General features: G+C 41.0%; 1 protein-coding gene across 14 annotated transcripts in view; it reads right to left on the bottom strand.

Annotated features, from left to right (window-relative positions):
• camk2g2 (calcium/calmodulin-dependent protein kinase (CaM kinase) II gamma 2) overlaps nucleotides 1-18626 on the bottom strand; it is a 64114-nt gene extending 45488 nt beyond the window's left edge. For 7 of the 14 annotated variants that reach the window (XM_072390670.1, XM_072390671.1, XM_072390676.1 and 4 more), the window contains exons 1-2: nucleotides 18402-18625; nucleotides 17338-17432 (exon numbers count right to left, since the gene is read on the bottom strand). In XM_072390670.1, the coding sequence (XP_072246771.1) occupies nucleotides 17338-17432; nucleotides 18402-18466 (160 nt within the window). In that variant the 5' untranslated portion in view covers nucleotides 18467-18625. Of the gene's footprint in view, nucleotides 1-17337; nucleotides 17433-18401 lie in introns of all 14 variants that reach the window. The other 7 variants (XM_072390678.1, XM_072390679.1, XM_072390672.1 and 4 more) reach the window with 2 other exon arrangements.
• Nucleotides 18627-20329: the final 1703 nt, after the last annotated feature.

The raw sequence follows: 20329 nt of genomic DNA, 5'->3' as shown, positions 1-20329 counted from the left end.
TACCAGTCCCTCAGGGATCAGGCAGTCAGGATCTGAGGAGCCTGGATCAACAAAGATCACAGTTACCATTTACGCTTCTTCATCTGCAGATTAGACCAAAACTGACCACCTGTTCTGTGAGAATAGCTGGATATTAGCATGATGAGCCACTGATCAGACACATCCAGCACACAGAGAACAGGTTCTCCATTTTAAACAACTCAACTACGAAGACATTCATGCAATCACAACAAGACTTCTTGTCGGCATTTAAAGTCGACTGTAGCATTTATTTCCCTCTTGGGCTCTTCCTCCTGTTGCGGGATTTAACCACTGTTGTAAAACCAATTCTCCATCTGAATCCTGCCCATGTACATCCATACACATGGATGTCATAATATTGTGTATTTCCTATTAATGGTGATACAGAACATTAAAGTAAAAGTCTGACGTATATAAAGATGTCTCATTAAATTTATAAGAATCAACCACAGCTTATTGTCTGATTCACCTGCACAGAGCAGAGGGAGAAATTCTCATGATCGTTTTATGATGAAAAAAAACCCACATGACACCTTGTGCCTTCTGTTTGTTTTTTTTTTTAAACTTGTACTTACACTTCAAAAGGGACATTGTATTAGAGTTGATTCTATGATTCGTTTTAATTGACTTATATGATTCGTTTCCTGAAGAAAACATAATGGACAGAACTGGGTGTGTGCCTAACATAAACTATACTTTTTTTTCTTAGAAGTAGAAGCAGCCATTACAGTTTCCAAAATGAAAGCATTCATCCAAGTTAACGTCCAAACTCAAGCATACAGTCATCTAAAAACATATAATGAAACACTCACCTTATAAACAGGCTTATTGTTTCAGCTTTAATCAATAGAGAATGCAGTTTAAGTTTTAATTAATGAGGTTCTTTCTCCTCGTTCTTCATTATGAGTTAAACTTCCAAGGTTTCTGACTTTTATGTCATTACCTAAAGCTGAGTCCATAAGACATTTTTAGTATTTAAATCCATAAATCAACTGGCTAATGAAAAGAATAAACATTAGATTAAAAGGGAAGTGACCACTGTAGTTTATAATCTAACCCGTAGGAAAAAGAGGAAAACTGGAATGACATCTCAAGTGTGACATGACAGGAGTGTTACATTGAGACTCAACTTATTAACAGTTCCGGATAATGTCTATGATTTGAGGATAAGAATAAAATTAAAATCAACCAATATTGAGATAAATGAATGGTAGACTGACTAAAATAAAAAATGCACAAAGAAAGAGAAGCAGACACCAACTTGGGGTCAGTGTGGCCCAGAGCAGACAGGTCTATAAATAGAACCAATCCTCCTCCGGCTTATGGCCCTGAATCATAGTGACCTGACCCAGCCTGCATCACCAGGCAGAGACACAATGAGACAGAAAGTAAGAGCCACAGACACAGAGACATACAAACAGAGACACAGAAAGAAAGAAGAAAGGCGTAGGTGAGATTCTCACACTGATTTTGTAAGATCTCTCTTAGCTTCTCTCATTAACAAGTGAGTCCTGACAGATGTCTTTAAGGTGTCAGAGGTCGATGTCAGTGGGCCAACAGTGTAGTGGTGTAAACCTAACAGAGATACTATACGGTGAAGTTACCAGTAATGGTTATAAAACTCAAATACAATGCTTAAAGACGAAGAAATGGAGGAATCTGGTACTTCTTTAATGCTCGGCTCTTTTTCCAACTGTTCATGGACAGTCGGAACTAATCCCAGCCCTCAAAACCCCGCCTTCTCTACCCTTGGCCAGTCACTTCATTCATCCATATTCTGCAGCATGCTAATGAGAAGGAGGCAGACACCGGTTCTGCTTTACTGGACTCCGTGTACAGCCACAATTCAACCAAGAGGAAAAGAACGCCAGAAGTAAAGAACTGAACAAGTCAAGAGTTTACAGCCCTGCCAGTCACGCTGTGCAGTTACATTTCAAAGCTAATCCAAAAATCAGCATATCAGCTTCCTCAGACAGATGACAGCTGAGTGTTCAAGGTAGAGTTCAAAGGATTTTCGGTTTGGAATCAGTATCTTGCATCAACAAAAGCTGTTAGGCAAGAGTAGATCAAATCGCTGATTCAACAAGCAAAAGAGAGATAATATTATTAGGAAGCCGTTTGGATTGCAAAATACATAAACAGTGACTAATCCTTAGCAAGTTCTTTGCTAATGGATAGAAGCAAGCCATTTTACCACCACTGAGCATTACAAAGTTCTCTGCAAGCTGACAATGACTGACTGGTTAGCAGGTTCTTAACTAATAGTCATTTTGTTAACAGCTTGCTAATGGTCAGTTTCTATCCAAAGAGTCAACTAATGTTCATGGCATATAATGGAGACCGAAGCAGCTGTTACTCGCTGTGGAAACCACACAAAGAAAGAGTTTAAAAAACAGCTATTTTACTATGAAGAGAAATAGTAGCGATGGAGGAACTGTGACGGGTAGACTGAACAGACTAGCTGATAATTATTTTATCATCGATTCATAAATTGCTGTTCCAATGTTTTAGCTCCTCAGCTTTGGCATCACCAAGCAGCATCTGTTTCCCAGCAGAGTGGGAATGTGAGCGCTGTGAGCAGAAAGAACAGCAGCAGTAAATCATTGCATGAATCAAGTTCAATATAGCAGCAAACAACTGAGCTACAACACAAAATTACAGTCAGCTAAACCATTTTCAAGCAAACTAAATTTTGGCAAAATAATATCAGAGTGTTTGTCGGGCTGAAGGCACCAGCCCCTTAACCCAGAGGGAGCTCTAGTCGAGCCCTGCAGAAGCCCTTGAAGTGACAGTGGAGATAACATTGGCTTTGTCACACACTCACTCATCCACTTTTAGGCCAATAATGTAAATGTGGCTAATGTCCCTTGTAGAAGCTCCTGCTAAAAGTCATTTAAAAGTTTGATGATGGACAGTTACTGTTACTTAACAGCGAGATTTGCTAAGTAACGGTCAGTTACTTTTCATACAGCCTGCAAACATCGTCCACTGTTAGGAAGCTAACTGATCATTGGGTAGCTGCTTTGACAGAAACTGATCTTTACTAAGCTCTGTTCCACACCTCACTTTGTAAGGTACTTGGTACATAATTTTGTTGAAAAGAAATATGAAAGTCTATAGTTGTGTAAACAAAACCAGAAGCTTGAGGCTTCCCATGTCAAAATAGTACTGCACACGATTAGTAAACAGCTTCCTCTTTAAGTCTAGCTTTTTGGATTATAAAGAGGAGTGTTTACATCTCAACAAGAGGAGATTTAAAGAGGATGAAACTATGGTCATCTTTTTGGTCAGAGAGAACTAAACGCTGTGAGGCGCCTTGGCAAGGGGACACAGACTCTATTCACAACACTACACATAAAGTTGAGGCTGAAAATCTCCCCCAGCAGGTCGAAAACCAAAACAGCCAAGGGAAGGATACACAGTGTGGCAATATATGTTTGAGCTGAACTACTTTCATACCACTTTGACCCAGAATACACAAACTGCACTGTTCTCCATACTGAATTTGAAAACAAAAGACATATTAAAAGAAGCATTTCCCTCACATATGTAAATGTAAGTACATGTCAGTAATGTATGTATGCAACTTGTGTTCAGAGCAAAGTTTGAAATGACAGGGAAGTCTAAATCTTGAATCATAATTTGTAGATCAGGCATGTGTGAGGTGTACAAAGCTGTGCACATGAAAATCAAAAGTCAGGAGAACTTAAGTAATACTAAATGCTGGTAAATTACAATTTGGAACTTATATGGCCAGATAGGGATCTGCTTCCCTTTACCCCTGTGAGTAGAAGGGATGTCAGGAGAAAGCATTCATATTTTCCACTGAACAGTTGGGTTATTATCTGAAGGTTAATATCCTGTAAAATATGGCTTCTGCACAAAACATCGCTAGACATTGATATTGGATGTTTAAAGGTAAACTGCGATGCAAGTTAATTGTTGGATGTTAACAGAAATCCGGAGATACACAAAAAAGGGACAACTAAATGGGTTTTCATGGTAAAATCTGCTGTGGTCGCTTGTCATTATTCTACTGTTCAAATAGATGTTCAAGTGGTTGAATTGTTTTTCAGATAGCTTTTTAAATTGCACTTGGCCTCAGGAGGGACAACGTAGAGACAGCCCCACTCTCTTGATGCCAAGTACCTGGAGTATAATGAATGTGCCCAAAGCCGTTGGTAATGAAACAGGATGACACAAATTAGATGCCAAATGGTCTGGCCACCCAGCAACACTGTCATTTGACTGGATACAAGCCCTTTTCACTTGTTAGTTGCTGGTAGACGTTTGTCTAATTTCTTTTCTAAAGAAATCTGCTTTCTTCTTTCATAAAAAGACAGATAAGGTAGAATATATTTTGCATTCTTTCTAATTCAGATATCACAAAGTGTTTTAGGGCACTCCTAGAATTGGCACAATTAGTCTGTGCTGGGCTCTTTTCACCAAAACCAAATGCTAGCAGCAGCCATGAGAGGCCCCCCTGCTGGATCTCTTTATGTCACCACACTTCCAGTTGCCAGTCAGGATGTACAATTTACACCTGCACAAGAAGACATAACCCGTCATTGCACAAGGGGGCGGTCATATGTTTCATATTGTTGTGAAAGGTGTTGGTTATTTTGGAGAAACGAAGACAACAAATGAGAAGAGACTGTGTGTGACATGTTAAAACAGCCATTAGCTTTATGTTGTCACCGACTTCCTTCTCATACACTACACTGACGAACAAGATGCGGAATCAGCACGTTGAATAACATTCAATATGCTGAAAAAAAGATTGATAGTGCACACTCAAGACGTGCCAAGCGGCAAATTGACAGCTCGGTGTGCCCTGATGTGTAGCGCAGCTGCTCATGTGCAATTTGTACCCTGATCTGGTTCCTAGGCACCGGACACTTTTGCTAATTTTCAATTGATTGTGCTGAATTGGTCAACCTTTGTACAGGTTGTAAATGGAAGGTTTATTGATCAATTCAGATCACTTAAACAGTCCAAGGCTTGAAGTTTGGTCACGTTACATGACCTGTTCAGTTTACTCATTCACATGGAGCTCTGGACACCTGAAACCACCCCATTACCATGCCAGCATTTGACATACTAACACAAATGTTAACATGGGTGGTTTACTTTTGGAGACACTTGGAAGTGTTGGACAAGAGGAGATGTCAATCTTAAATGTCTAGGAGGCAATCCACCCAGATCAGAAATCTATATTGGGGTTGCTTCAACAGACCAAGCTGGCCCCCCACCACAGGGAAAGATGCTTGTTATGTAAAGGGTTACTGGCACTGAGCAGAATCCCTTTTTAACCTTAATTTTTCATATCATTTTAAGTGAGAAAATCCAAGGCATTAGTGCTGCATCATCATCTCATCATTTTTGTCCAGCGAACCCAAACTAATGTTCTTACTTTTACTGGTCTGTTCAAACAATCAGAGCAGAAAGCTGTCCAGCATGTAAAAGTTTGATAGTCCTCTCCACACTGGAAGCAAAAACAGTCCTCAAATCATCCACAAAAGTGATAATATGTCTGAACACAAGCAGTAATGTTTTACAAAACGTCCTCCTGTTAAATAAACTCTGCTGTTGCTCGGCAAATACAACATGAGATTAAAGGTAAATTAGATTTGTCACAACTACTCTTCCAACTCACACTGCCCTGTCATTAAGGACATTTTAGAGCTTATCAGTATCAGTGCTGTTTGATGAGTGAACACAACTCTGCTGCTAACATAAATCAACAAAATGTTGACACGTTAGCACCATCGCCTCACAGCGAGAGGGTTCCAGGTTCAACTCCCGGCTGTGTGGGGTTTGCATGTTCTCCCCGTGTATGCGTGGGTTCTCTCCGTCCAAAAACACGCATGTTAGGTTAATTGGTGACTCTAAATTGTCCTTAGGAGTGTGGTTATTTGTCTCGTTTGTCTCTATGTGGCCCTGTACCCCGCCTCTCGGCCAATGAACACCGGGATAGGCTCCAGCCCCCCCGCAACCCGACCGACGGATTAAGCGGGTATCGAAAATGGACGGATGGATGGAAAATGTCGATACCTTTCAGTGCCCGATGCCATTGTTTAATCATTTCTAATTCAATTAGGAATTAAATTAAGTAAATTAAACGTATAAATGAGATGATAAACCGGAATAGGACATCTACTGTATCCCAAAATACTGTTTTTTTTTTAATTAGTTGATGTTTACTGCTCAAAACTTACAAAAACACATGAATTCACTTACTAAAACTGTGCTGTTTTTGAAGCATTTGGCCAAGACTGACAAAGCTTTGCATCATAAAAATGACAGATTAAACTCTCCTCGCCCTTCAGACCACAGAGGATAGACCCAGTATTTACCTTTTCTTTTAATATGGTGAAGAATTAAGAGGACTACAAAATCTACCACTACAAAAACTACAACATTTCTACCATCACCACAGAAACAAAGGAGCCCCAAAGATTAATGTCATCCACTCAGTCTCCAATCAAATGTGAAATATGCTCACAATCTTTCCCGTGAAACAGCAGCTTTGCAGTAAAGTTTATCTTTAGACTTTTGCATATAAAATGTTAAAACTTCATTCTGACACTGTGGGAAATTTGAACAGGATTAGCTTAGAAATTCATGAGTAAAATGTGTTCCTTGAGGTTAAAGTAACTTTGACATTTGAACACAAAATCATCATAATCCTTGAGTCTAAGTGGAACTTTGTACATGATTAGAAGAAATCCCTTTAGGGATTCCAGATGTATTGTGTTAAGAGGAACTGGGCAAACAACTGGAACACCAAATGCCTCCATCCACAGCTGTGGGGACACATAAATAACATTGCCAAGATTCCAAGCCTTGATCCTCACTTGGTGATAACGAATCGCTGATGAGTGACTATTCCAGGAGACATGCGTCAACCCTGACAGAGACCAGCTCTCAGAGTTCATCCCACACACTGACTTTTCTTTCGGTTATTCTCTGACAGAAAAGCCAATGACCGCCATCAGCTGTACATTTTATGCAGATGACAAGGCAAACCTTAAGGCATGCAATCTGAGCTCAACGTGACACAATGCAGGCTCACAGTGAGATGTTTAATATATGCACAGGTTGAAGTAGATTATCCAGCTCTGAGGTGCAGTTTAACTTAGAAGGGACTGAAAAACAATAATCTTATTTTCTTTCACCGAAATTGCACAGCTGCTGAAGCTGTAACTCTGGAAAAAACATTTTAAAAATCAATATGGAATCCCCTCAAAAAGCAAACATGGTTAAAAGGTTTTGATCCTGCACACCTGATAAAAAAAAAGTCTTATTTCAACCAATTAAATGGGAAACGTTACGCAAGTTACTTATTTTTAATCCAAAATAATGTTTCATTGCATCCCTGGAAACAGTGCTGACATCTGCCTCCTCTGATATCACTGCAGCTCGTTTTCTTCTACAAGCTGCTTCATTCCACTACAGTCTCCACAAAACCTGCATCACTAACACCGACACAAAAGTGTGTGAAGGCAGCAGCACAATGGGCCTTTTAGAGTGAGCAGACTTTTATTATTAGGGGCTGTTTTGATCGTCACCCTGGAAGCAGACACAAACGCACCAACTGCGCTGGTGGCGTGCCAGTCAGCAGGAGTACACACTTAAACCAAACACTCAACTCAACTCCGCCGGACTGACTGACTGGAGTACTACAAACTGCCGTTAAAGCTGCAGAGCAGATTTAAGTGGAGATCATCAAATGATTTCAACTTGATCAACAGCCCCCAGGCTGGTTTTAATTTGTAACTATTAAACAGACATGACAGGCAGGGCAAGGACCAGAAAACAGAACAATAAAACTGTGAGTGAAGTCGTAATCAGCTGCAGATGCGTGTTTGTCTATGACTGGTCAAACATCCTCCTCCTGGAAAAACAGCAGCCTTATGCATAGAACCTTTATTGTAAAGATAATGACAACAGATCCTGAACAAATATTTGCAGAGATGAATGTGATGTGTGTGAATGTGTGTTTCTTTTCATCTGACTCTGAAACTGAGATGGCTTTTCTGAGTTTGGTTACACCTGCTTTGTCATGAACAGACATTAAAAAATGATCACATGAGCAAAGTGACTGACGGAGGGTCTGTTGTCTGGATAAAGCTTTCAAATTGATGTTTTTTAATCCGTTAATTAGTCCAAAGCTCAAAAATATTTGGAAACGTAATAAAAAGGATCAAACTAATCAAAAAATCCAGATATTTAATGAGTTTAGATTTAAAAAAACATTCAGTTCAAATATAAAAGCCAAACACATAAATCCAGTACAATCCAATTCAAAGTAAGGTATTTCAGTTTAATTGTATATATCCATATACACCAATGAGCCTTAATGTTGTGACTACCTGCCTAAAATTGACTGGGTTTCTTTTTCTCCACCCAAACAGCTTTGACCAGTCAGGGTGTTCTGGGGAGTCTGATATCAGGACATTAGCAATAGACCCTTTGGTCCATGTGGGTTGCAGAAAAGGGTTTTTGTGGATTCGGCTTGCTTCCCACATATGCAATCAGATGCTATTAGATCTGCTCACATAAATGCTGTGAGGGGTTTCTGGCACTTTAAGGACCAAACATACAACAAAATACAATTATCATTTATTTGCTGAGAAACTGGTGAGAAATCATTCTCCTTTTGAAGTAACAATCTCAGTCAGTATTCCCTGTTTGTGTCCAACATTGTATGATAAATCAAAATTTCATTGGCTTCTGCAGGATGCCATATGCCATTTGGACATGGGGGATTAATGAATAGCATCTGAGAAGGAAAAAAAGAGGGCAACACAAAAAGGACAAGAGGAGAATCTTGGAAAAACACACCAACACTCAGGACACGTAAAAACAACACTTGTGTCAAAGCTCTGATAATAGAGTGAAGGTTTGCACGTCATGAAAAGACCATCACCACGAACTGTACTACTCTGTTTCCATATCTACAGCTTTCTGTTTCCTCATCTGACTCCCTCCATCTCATCAAAGATTCACAGTTGGTCCAATTAAATATTCACCGCGTGGCGTTGCTACAATTATCTGCCCCTCGCCAATAGGCCTGCAGCGAGAGCACCAGGAGCCCACCAAAAGCCTGAAAACTGAAATACACACACGTGGCATACGTCGCTCGTCTGCGTGGCCTTTGATGCAGCAGCCTTATAGAGAAAAGAGGAAGGAATAGAAAGAGTGACGAAGATGACAAAAGAGAGAAAAAGGAAGGGAACAAAGGCTGAAGGAGAAATGAAACGCATGAAAGAAAATTAGACGAGAAACAGAAGTAAAGAAAAACAGAAACAGGGTCCAATCTTAAGCCCTTGTTCATGCTTGGTAAGAGGAAAGCAGCCTTGCACTTCAATAATTCAACAGAAGGACGAGTGCCGCCAGCCTCCCTCTCTTTCAGTCACATCACATGGCCTTACCTAACACCAATGTAAAAATACCCCCACTTCACAGTCGAACACAATACAAGGGCCGTAATTGTAGCTAAAAATAATATTATACACACAGATGGAGCAGACTCTAAACAGAGTTTCCTTTGGGCCTTTCATCTTGTGTACTTTCAAAAGCATTCGATTTGACAGAAAACATCATTTTTGATATTTTGATCAGTCACTCTAATGCGTCTTGACATGAATTTCTGTGCTTCGTGTCTATTTTCTTCCGTTTTACGTGGGCATCTATGGTTGTTGTGTGAAGGCCTCCAAGCACTGCTATAAATGCGGGTGACCTACATTCAATAATGCGCCTAAACGCATCTTGTGTCGAAAAGGACAGAGCAATGAGGCTGCAGCTCTGCTAACATGTTTCCTCCAGTGGTAGCGGGCTGTGTTGGTGCCATCTGTGGGTGGAGCGCGACTCACATCTTCTGTCTTTTTAATGTGATATACACCAAAACTGAGGATGCTACAGCTGATATATTTGAGGAGAAAGAAATACGATCTCATGGAAGACAAACAACATTCATCAGACAAATCTCTGATTTCTGATTTTGTCCATTTGTAAGAGAACAATTAGTTTTGGATCACAAGTGTTCCATGCTTGAAGTGCTTTTCACTTCATGAAAAATGTCCCATGTAAAATTTGGCTCATTTCAGTCTAATCCTGAAATTGATTACATTAGTCAGCTGCTGGACAGAGGGTAAAACAACTGCTACCATGGTGAATTTCCAGATCTGTGACCCTGTCTGATTAAGTCCAATAAACTAGCGTTCAGTGTCATCACATGCCTTTCTTACCTGTACACACCTCCAGTGTCTAAAACCAAAGTTTTTGCCACAAACTAATTCACAGCCGCTAACTAACAGGACTTCTGCAGATTTACAGACTGAATTCAACAATAAAAACAACTGAGTGTCTGCACTGGTTGTTTTTGACACCTTAGAACTTCACTGCTCATACACTCATTCAGGAAAACTAAGACTGCACATTTTCCCACGATCAAAGTGTTGATGACTGCAACTGTGAAACCTTTATTGTGTAATGTGTGCTGTGACAAAGCAGTTCAGCACTGGATGAAAGATTTGGACAAACTCTGAGCATGTAAACAGCTCACCAACCTCACAAAGTTATCTAAAATTTTAATTCAAACCAATACAGCCTTTAAACACTCATCTGTGCCATTGATTTTTGTTTTTTTGGTGTTTGTTTCAATAGGAGATTAGAAGATTTAGGTGCATGCATAGGCCTCACAGTTACGACTTTTTACACCACGTCAGCCACAGATAGACCTGCTGGATCCTTGGAGACTGGTACAGATCTACATCACGCAAGCCTCAGGCATGAGTGGATATGGCAACCATGGCAGTACATCAGAGATGCACCACTGCAATTTTACTTGGCACAATCTGACTTTTTTCTGGAAGTGACAGAGATTTGCTGGTTTGCTGCCAAGTTGTGTTTTACATGAGAAATGAAAGTCAAGATAATACAGTTTTCCAGTCTTAAACAGGACAACAGCAACAAGTTGTTAATGACAAATGTGAACAGTGCGAGACTCAAAGGGAATTTCAAAGCGATTTCTTGCCTGACTCCAGGAAAACACGATTGGTGATCAGTGTGAGCTCCACTGACGGAAAACTGAAAATCTGATCTTCGTAAACTTTCTGCTTTTTCTTTTTCTTGTTTTGTTAAATGTAAACACTGACCCCTGACTGACCATCTTAGAACAAAATTAATTCCAGGTTCTGCACTCGAACAGGAGACCACTTTGTCCCATCTTATCGTCAGACTTTGCACAAAAGCATGAGAGAGCCTTTCATCACTTAAACACTTCCCTTCTTAGCTTCTGCTTCCTATGATTTTTATCAGACACCATCACCTCCATCTAACTATAATCATCGTTATCTACTTCTGTAAACTGATACTGGAGAAATGTAGTATTAGCAGCTTCCAGTACCAGCAGCCGCAGGCAGCAGAAACATTTGCTGTGTGGACATCCAAACGTACACGGGCCGATCTCATCTAAAAAAATGTTTCGTCGGTTTGAGATTTTACAGAAGTGTAGCAAATACTTTATATATTTAACATTATGAGAAAGGTATGAATAATAAAGCTCCAGCCAATACCTTTTCACTCACTGCCATCACATCTTTGACCTTATCTGCTCCCTGGAAATCCAGCTGTGACCACACGCCAGTTATCTCAGATAGATACAGAAATGTATTTTTCATAACTGGAAAGAATGACTAAGCCAAGCCAAGTTGTGTTTGCACAGTGCATGTTTTTTATTCCACCGCACTAAAGTTGTTCATATGTTTAATACAGTGCATTTACAGTAACTTCTTCACAATGAACAAAGCCAACTGGTTTTCAACTCAAAAGGATGCTTTTCCTGCAAAAAGACGAAGAAGAAAAAAACTCAGGGGGTTGCTATCATGCAATGCAGCAGAGGATATTCCCTGCAGTAATGCTATAGTGCAAATCTGCCACTGGCTTAATGTGATGTGGCTAAAGCAGACTGATCCTGGCTAGTGGAAAATCCTGAAAGAATGAAGGCAAGGAGACACTTGTAGCCTGGCTCTGTCTGTCAAAATCCACCTTCCAGCATCTCCAAACTCAGCAATTACCACTTTGCATCTTATTTGTTCACTTCAGCAACTGTGCACATGAATTTGATTTCCACATGACCCAGCCATAATCACAGTGACCTCACCATCAATTTGCCCTACCTGAGCCACAGAGAATGGGACTTAATCCCGCCTACACACACATGCACACACACACACAAACAAAGGAGCAGGCAACATTCCAAAGTTCCCAGACATCAAACTACAGTACCAAAGCTGATATAATGTACATTCAGTGCTTGTAAACCGTGTCGAAGAGCTCACGAGCATCAACAGCATGTGTTGATTTGCAGCTGTAAAGTGATCCGTCGACAGATATTGTAAACTTCCAGCTGCTGCTGTGCTGCTCGTGTCAGGACTGCAGGTGCTGCGCAGCATTGACATATTTGTGTGCATGGTGAAAATATAATCTACTGCAAATGCAGATATTTTTGTTTTTCTTGCCATTTTCATATTTTTAATAGTAGCAATTGTTGAGATCAGTGAGATTCAGCTACAGCAATGTCACTTTGGAAGGAAAATACAAGCTTTCAGAGGAAATGCTGCAAAATGTTGTGAGCAAAGCAACATTTCCTGAATTTAGTTTGGACACGAGCACATTATTCTTAAAGGTTGCCTATTGATTATTTCACAAAAGGAATTTATGATGTTCTTTATTTCGTGCCAGAGCTCATCTAAACTCAGTTTTGGTAGTAAATATTTGGAGTGGTACCACCTCAACATAGGCTGGAAATGTAACTGCTTATCATAATTGTGCGACTTCCAAACACTGAAGCCAGGGGCTGTAAAGCTATTTGTGAAAGTAACAGGATTCACCAATCACACTGCCTCTTTCTAAGGGGCTTTCTTCTGCTTTTACATGGGATATGGTAGGGCACAGAGTAGGGGAGAAAGGGACACAAGTGTCCAAGCGCCCAAGTCTGGTGGAAACTGCGAGGCGACCAAAAAGATTAACCAGGAAGTTAGTTTTTGCAGACATGATGCAGACATAGATGCAGGATGTGTCTCCCAAGCTGTCAGAGGAAAGCCCTGGCATTACTGCTACTGAGGAGGAGGAGGAGACATGCAGCAGCTGAGAGGGCGTATGTTCAAAATATCCTCAAAGCAAGACAGAAGTTTGAGGATCATCCTGGAGTTGAGACAATGACCGCTTCCAGGTCTGCTTCAGGCTGAGAAGGGACACGAGAGTTTCAATGAGACTCTGAAAAATAAGAACCAACTTCAGGCACCAAACCATTTTATAGAATGTCTGGCAATTTATCTAATGTGGGTGATTAGTTGAGATCTGCCAGACTCACGCAACACATAGACCTGAATGGGTTCGGAAGCCACGCACAGCACCAACCACATCTGCTATGAAAGACCCTTTAAACACCAAGCCAACAATCGGCTGTCAGTGAACATGCGTCTCTCAGCGCTTAACACGCCTTTGGCTCTGATGGGTCCCATCGAAACCTTTTGGAGCCTATTTTTCATGCTGAATTGTTGTCTGTCTGTCAGTGAGAGAGATCGCTCTGACTGGCTGAATGATTGATGTTTCAGTTGATCCAAAATGCTGTGCCCAAAGCGCTGACCGGTACTGCCAAGAGAGATCACATCTCTCCAGCCTTAGCCAGTCTACATTGGCTTATGTAAAAGATCTTATTATTCCCTATCAACCCAAAGGATCAGTCTGCTGCTCTCAGCTCTCTGGGTACTCGATGTTCCCAGACTCACAGGCACTAATGTGAGGCAGAGCCTTCGGTTTCAGGCTTCTCTCCTGTAGAACCAGTCACCCTGCTTGGGTGTGGGACGCTGACACCCTATTTGCTTTTAATTTGAAGCTTAAAAGTTAGGTTTCTGAAAAAGCCTTTTCTTAATTTATTGATATGCACTGACATGTCTGTGATATACCTGTTTCTATACCAAGTTTTGTTTGTCTTTTGTGTTCTTACAACCTTTTTTTTAGTCATTCTCTAAAGATCATTCAAGAGCCACTTCCACAACCTGTAGATACTCTTACAATATACCCAAAGGGGAGCAAGGCAGACTCTCGTCACTGTCACTTTTAAGAACATTAGTATTTCATTCATTCAAAGCTGTCTAAAAGAAATGCAGCTCACTTGAAAATCAGCTTCTTCACTTGGGTTCTCAAATGTTTTAATCGTCAGATGTGCAACAAACCACCAGACATTAAAAATACTGACTGAAAGGGATACTTAGATTTTAAAAAATAATTAGCAAACTTTATTTGTACTGGCAATTCAGGACAGCAAAGGCATGATGGAAGATGAGGCCATCACATCTGCCTATATTCATAAAAGAAAACGTGTCAAACAGCGCCTGTAAAATCCAGCAGATTTTAAGGTGGAAACTATCCTGCATGTTACTCAGTTCGGTTGGGAATCAATCCACCACCTTAAATGACAACTTAAAATTGCATTACATATGTCTTGGTGATGACTGAGTCTCTCATTGCGATATGTTTTTAAATTTTAGCCTAATCGTGCAAAGTCAGTTTGTCATTTGGAGTAAAAGGTTGTGGAGCGACGTTCTGATGCGTTCCAACAGCAATAAAGTTATAGTCAGGGGGACGAAGGCTATGGAAGGAATAGTAAACATGATGTTTTTGGTCACAGCAAGGACACAAACTTAGTCTTAGAAAAGGATTACAGCAGCACCATAGTAAACTGCTGGAATAAACATGAAAACATAAAGTAGGGTGATAGCATAGGTAGCATAAAGTAGGGTGTAGTAAGCTGTTTGACCACCATGCAGAGCCAGAATTGCATTAATATGACCGACATTGATCCTAAAAGTCTCTGAACACCACTTCTCTAGAGTTTGAAAAAGCATTAAAATAAGTTGTAGTAAATCAGAATTACTGTATAACACAAACACACTGCACTCCATTCAAACACACACAGGCCTTGTCTGCATGAAGATAAATGTATCTGTATGCATCTGTATGCCAGTGTGTTTAAGTAACAATTATGACTGCAACAAAGATACAGACGCACACACAGTCACAGTGAAATCAGTATCTCTGCTAGACAGCATATGGGATGGAGAGTTTCAGAGGCCTTTTTTTTTTTCCAGGTTACAAGCTCCAGACCAGTGCCAAAAGAATGCTTACACAGCACACAAATACAAACACACCAGATCAAATTGGCTGGTCACATCAATCTTTCACAGACAGAAAGAGGAGGGAGGGTACGGTGAAAAAAAACCTTAAAAGGAAAAGAAATGACACTGGTGGTGAGACGGCACAATTCAGCCAGCATCCCCAGAGGAAAGAGCGCAATCACTCCAGAAGTGGCCCTGATCTGGGGCTCACATCATCACTGAGCCTTCTGCAGGGTGGCCTGACGTTCACTGGGAGAGACATGCAGAACACGCACACACTAAGACATGAGGACACAGCAGAGTACACGTGCGAACACAAACGCATGTGTTAACCAGGAAAACACACAAAATGCTATGACACGAAAGGCAGCTTAACATACAGAATGACCACAAACCTGCCACACACACAGAAACACTGAAGGTGTCAAACTGCCTGAGAACACAGACGCAGTCTGGCAGAATAAGGCAGACCTTGGGTCGTGCACTGCTCATGCACTTTATAAACACAGTAACATCACAACCAAGTGCAGCAAAAGATACACGAGCGATTAGACGACCAGACAGCAGTTTATCCAGATAAAAGAAAGCATCAGGACACGATGGTAGCAGGACTGTCGCCCTTCATTCAAACATTTTGGAACAAATACAAATATCGTATTCATGATAACATGCAAAACTTGTTGCTCAACATGTGCAGCGGGTTGCTCGTCTGTCATCTGAGGCACTGAGGAGGAACAACAAATGGAGCAGGACAATTCACTTTGAAATACTCTCTGCTGAACAATCAGGTTTTAAGTCAGCATTTTATCAAATGATTTCATCATTATCTTCCAGTATTGTCCTCACACTGCTGGATCAGACACATGGCCTGTGTCTCCGTGCCTCCTCCCAGGCTGTGGTAGATAAATGACTAGCTTTCACTTTTTGTTTTCATACGGTGTAACATGTTTAAAGTGACCGTATAAAGTTAATTTACAAGTTTAGCATTTCAATTTGGGGTCAACTAGAAAAGGCTTACATGCGTTCAAAACACAAAAACTAATTATTTTTCTCACACCACCTCCTTCATCAGTCAAAAACACTCTCCGGTCACTTTAAAGACCCTCTCCAAAGCCTGCTCTGATTGGTCAGCTGATAACTGGGCAAAAATGGCTGAGTGTGAAGCAGCTGCTCATTAGTTGCCCGAGTTGTGGTAAACCTGCCAGTAAGCAGGCATCATGCAAATGTTTTACACGCTGAGGTAGAGAAGTGATGGCTGAAAAGGCTGGAGTACAAAAGCAGCATTTCAGGCAAATAAGGAAGAGTGTTTTCAATTCTTTCGGTCTGGGCTTTAGGTTTTGTAACTTTTCAGACATTTTACATGTACATATCGAGTTTAACAGTGGCGGACAGGGAAAATCCCCAAAAGTCTCATGTGATGTAATTAAAGGCTAACTGAATTTGAAAATGGAGCAGGCCTCTTAAGTAATTCTTCAAATCTCTTAAAACTCAGCCAGTTGTTGTCAAAAACTAAAAGGGATGTACTAAAGAGAGAGCTCTATGTCTTATATGATAGGAGAGAGGAAGAAACCAGTTGCTATAAAAACTTTGTGATTAAGTACACTTGAACAAAGTTGAAACAAGAAGTCAGTCCGAGTCTGACTGTCTAAAGGCTTATTCTCGTAAGCTCATCGCTTACTCTCACCTCATCGCTTTCAAGCAAATGCAATCGTAGCCAAAACATTCTAAAACCATCCCAATACTGTGAACCGGGACTATGTTTGATCTCGTCCTAAAACCTACAGTAACACTTCAGAAAAGGATTGTGTCTGCCTCAGCTCAAGCTTGAATCCAAAATATCCTGGAAACCAAAAATGGTTGCAGACAACAAGCCAAACCGTGGTGAATGCCTCTGTATGACTTTAACGGCAGCAGCTCAGCTCAGCTCAGCTCAGCCAAGTGGCCTCCAGCTTTTCAGGAATCTCTGCTGACAAGGACAGGACAGACTGTCTGGATTGCTGCTCTTAAGGAAATAAACGGACTTCATTGAGCAGCCATAGTAGCCAACTGTTGGCAGCTTTCAGTTTGCATAATTTCATACCCTTACTCAGATGTAACCCCGAGCTGAGCAACGGTCATCGGCACTCACCTCTGGCTGACAGCTTTTTTGTGTTGATAATTTTAGCAGCATACTCCTGGCCGGTGGACTTCTTGACGCATCGGCGGACGATAGAGAAGGCACCCCTGGAGGAGGAGAGAGCCAACCCGGATGACCGGTTAGTGAAATCATTTCAAACAGACATCTGTGTCACAATTATATGTGCATTGGCTGTTCACTCATTAAAGGCAAGCATGAATCACAAACACCAAAAGAGAGAGTAAAGGGAGTCACATTTATTATTAATGCTGACTGACATTCTGTGTGGGAGAAGAGGTCCTGTCTACTATTGCATGGCAGGAAAGACGGTCACTAGGTGGCAGAAAGAAATGTGAGAGGGGCTGCAGGAGAAGGAAGCCACTGAGGGGTGCAATTAACATTTATCCGCTCAGCCCGGCTGCATTTTTGCACAGACGCCTCCTTTAAACTCGTGCTCTTGTCCATACTGAAAGGTGGAGCAGCTTTATTAGCCACACGCAGAGATAAGATGAAACAAAGTGGCTTTGTATAAAGCACATGCAGTGTAATCCAAGTGTCCTTTCATGTTTTAAATCTGCCCCCACTACAGTCTGGCAGCAGCAACGGTTTCTCTTCTTGGTTTTTTAGCAACAGATCTGCAGTCTGCTCAGAAATGCACGAAAACAGAACTGAGAAAGGACACCGGAGCTCCCACTTGGCAACGAGTAAATGTAAACGAGTTTTCGACGCGTGCAACCTGCAGATAAACCAACACACAAGTTGGTCCTACAGGCGGATGTATCTCACCTTTCTGGCTACAGCGTGAGCCCGAACTGAAGGTGTACACCTTTAAAATGCACACCCGGGATTAAACACAAGCCTCTGCAGCGCTACCATGAACCTGCTGACAGCTTATTGTTGCACAGGAGGCGGCCAACCCTTCACTGTTTTTTGACAGTCCTTCTCCAGCTTTGTCAACACTGAAGTCAACGCGCGCAATGGCAGCAGCAGACAGGAGAAAAACGTGCGCGCACACAGATACACATGAATGCAACAAGAGAAGCAGCAGCATTAGTGGTTTGTTTACGCTCGCTTACTTTCCGAGTTCCTCGTACAGCTGATACTCGTCTGTGAATCTGGTCGAGGTTACAATTGTAGCCATGTTGACTGGAGTGAAGGGGAGAGGGGGGAATCGCCTCGCGCTTCAGTGGCTGCCTCGCGCAGGTTTCGGGAGGAGAACTGGTGAAGGCTCAGAGACGGAATAGAAGCTCGAGCTCAGAGAGAGGCACAGAGAGTAGGAAGGGAGGGAGCAGTGGCAGAGGGGTAGCTGTAGTAACGAAGATCTTCCATGAAGAAGATGAGTCACTCTGAGCTGAAAAGGAAAGAGGGGAGGGACGGAAACTTAAGTCCAAAACGGGCGTGAACCAAATCCGACTTAAACCTTGAATGCAATTCTCGATATCAAACACGTGTGCGACGGTTAAAAACAGGTTTCCAATTCTTGTTGGATTTTGTAGACATTTAACAGGGAATGAACAAAAATCCAAATAAGTGATGTTATTGTAAATAAAATGCTCTATAAATCTAATACCTCCTAACTGTAGGCAGGAATAAAAGAAAGCCTGAGGTATTTGAGAGCTAAAGCTGAGACTCACTTTAAGAAGAGAATGTGATATTCAATGCTGAATTGAATACATTAATATAAAACAATTATATACATATATATATAGTGGGACTGGAGATGGCTATATAATTTCAATATACATGTTATATAGAATATCTAAGGGACAAATGTCAAGTTGACAAGTCGACAATACGTAAAATAATAAACAACTAAATGTGCTTGCATTATGTCTTTTTTACGTGTTTGAATGTTATGATTGAACAAAATGAATTAATGGAAAATTAATCAGGCAGTTTCATATATTCATGTAACCTTTCTCTTTTTCATCTGGCTATGAACTATGTGACAAAGATAGGTCTTCAGAAGTCCAAGCAACCCTCTTGAAGTTCAGCGTTATGACCAGCTCAGCCAGGATAAAGAGTAGTAACATCTATCATCTTTTAACATCTATGGTAAGGTTTTGAAGATTTTTTCTTCTCATTGATACGCTCTTATTTGTAAAAAGGCTCATAAAGCCATGCTTGATGTGTGGTGCTTGATACTGAAAATAAACCTGTGGTTGTCCTTGTTCTACTGAGCCAGTGATAATTAATAAAAGGTGCAAGCTTTACAGAGAGTTCTACAAAGCAAAATCCAATGTGTTGTTCATTGTTGTTGCTTTTTCATTTTGGTTTAGGTGGGCAGGTTTTTCATTTGATTTAACTTTTTCAGTGAATGACAATAAAAATCATGTGTACCAACAGGACCAAAGTACTTCAAGGGCAATTGCACAAAGCTGAAGTGAGAATCTAACACTTGCTCAAGTTGCCTCACGTTATGGATAGACCAGAAATGGTGGCAGAGTGAGACCTCTTTCTATTGTCTCCTCTCAGATGGTGGTGGTGGAGGTGTGCTGTAAACCACATAAGATCTCCTTTGATGTACCAGGAGCTACAAATCGAGGTTCACTTTCACAATCTCCCATTTCCAATGCCACTGAATATGCTGAAATGTTAAGCTGACACCAGAACAGTTAACGAACATAAATCAAGTCATGTTTTGAGATGTGGTGCCGCAGTATTTAAATTTGGCACAAAGTACGGAGCTGCATGACCACAAAATGATGAATCTGATCCCTAAACTGGGGATGAATTCAAGACTACTAGACTTCTGCAACCAACAGTGTTTTATGACCATCCATACATCTTTGGTCTTTTGTTTATTCAATGCAAAGATGCTTACAAGGCTTTTATATGTTGTCCTTTAGTTTTCATGTCTGAGTAACACTTTGATGTCTCTGATTAAATTTAGACCAGCTTGAAATGATCTCTGCTTTTATTATTCACCTATAATGTCTGGTCGCTGTGACAGTGCATCCAGAGAGGCTATCACCTTCACCGTTAATTAGTTGAGAGCCAAGTA

Source organism: Leuresthes tenuis, unplaced genomic scaffold (genome assembly GCF_036924035.1).
Source record: "Leuresthes tenuis unplaced genomic scaffold, fLeuTen1.0.hap1 SCAF_8, whole genome shotgun sequence".
Lineage (NCBI taxonomy): Eukaryota > Metazoa > Chordata > Actinopteri > Atheriniformes > Atherinopsidae > Leuresthes > Leuresthes tenuis.
The sequence above is the reverse complement of the archived record's forward strand: the minus strand, read 5'-3'. Positions and strand labels throughout refer to the sequence as shown.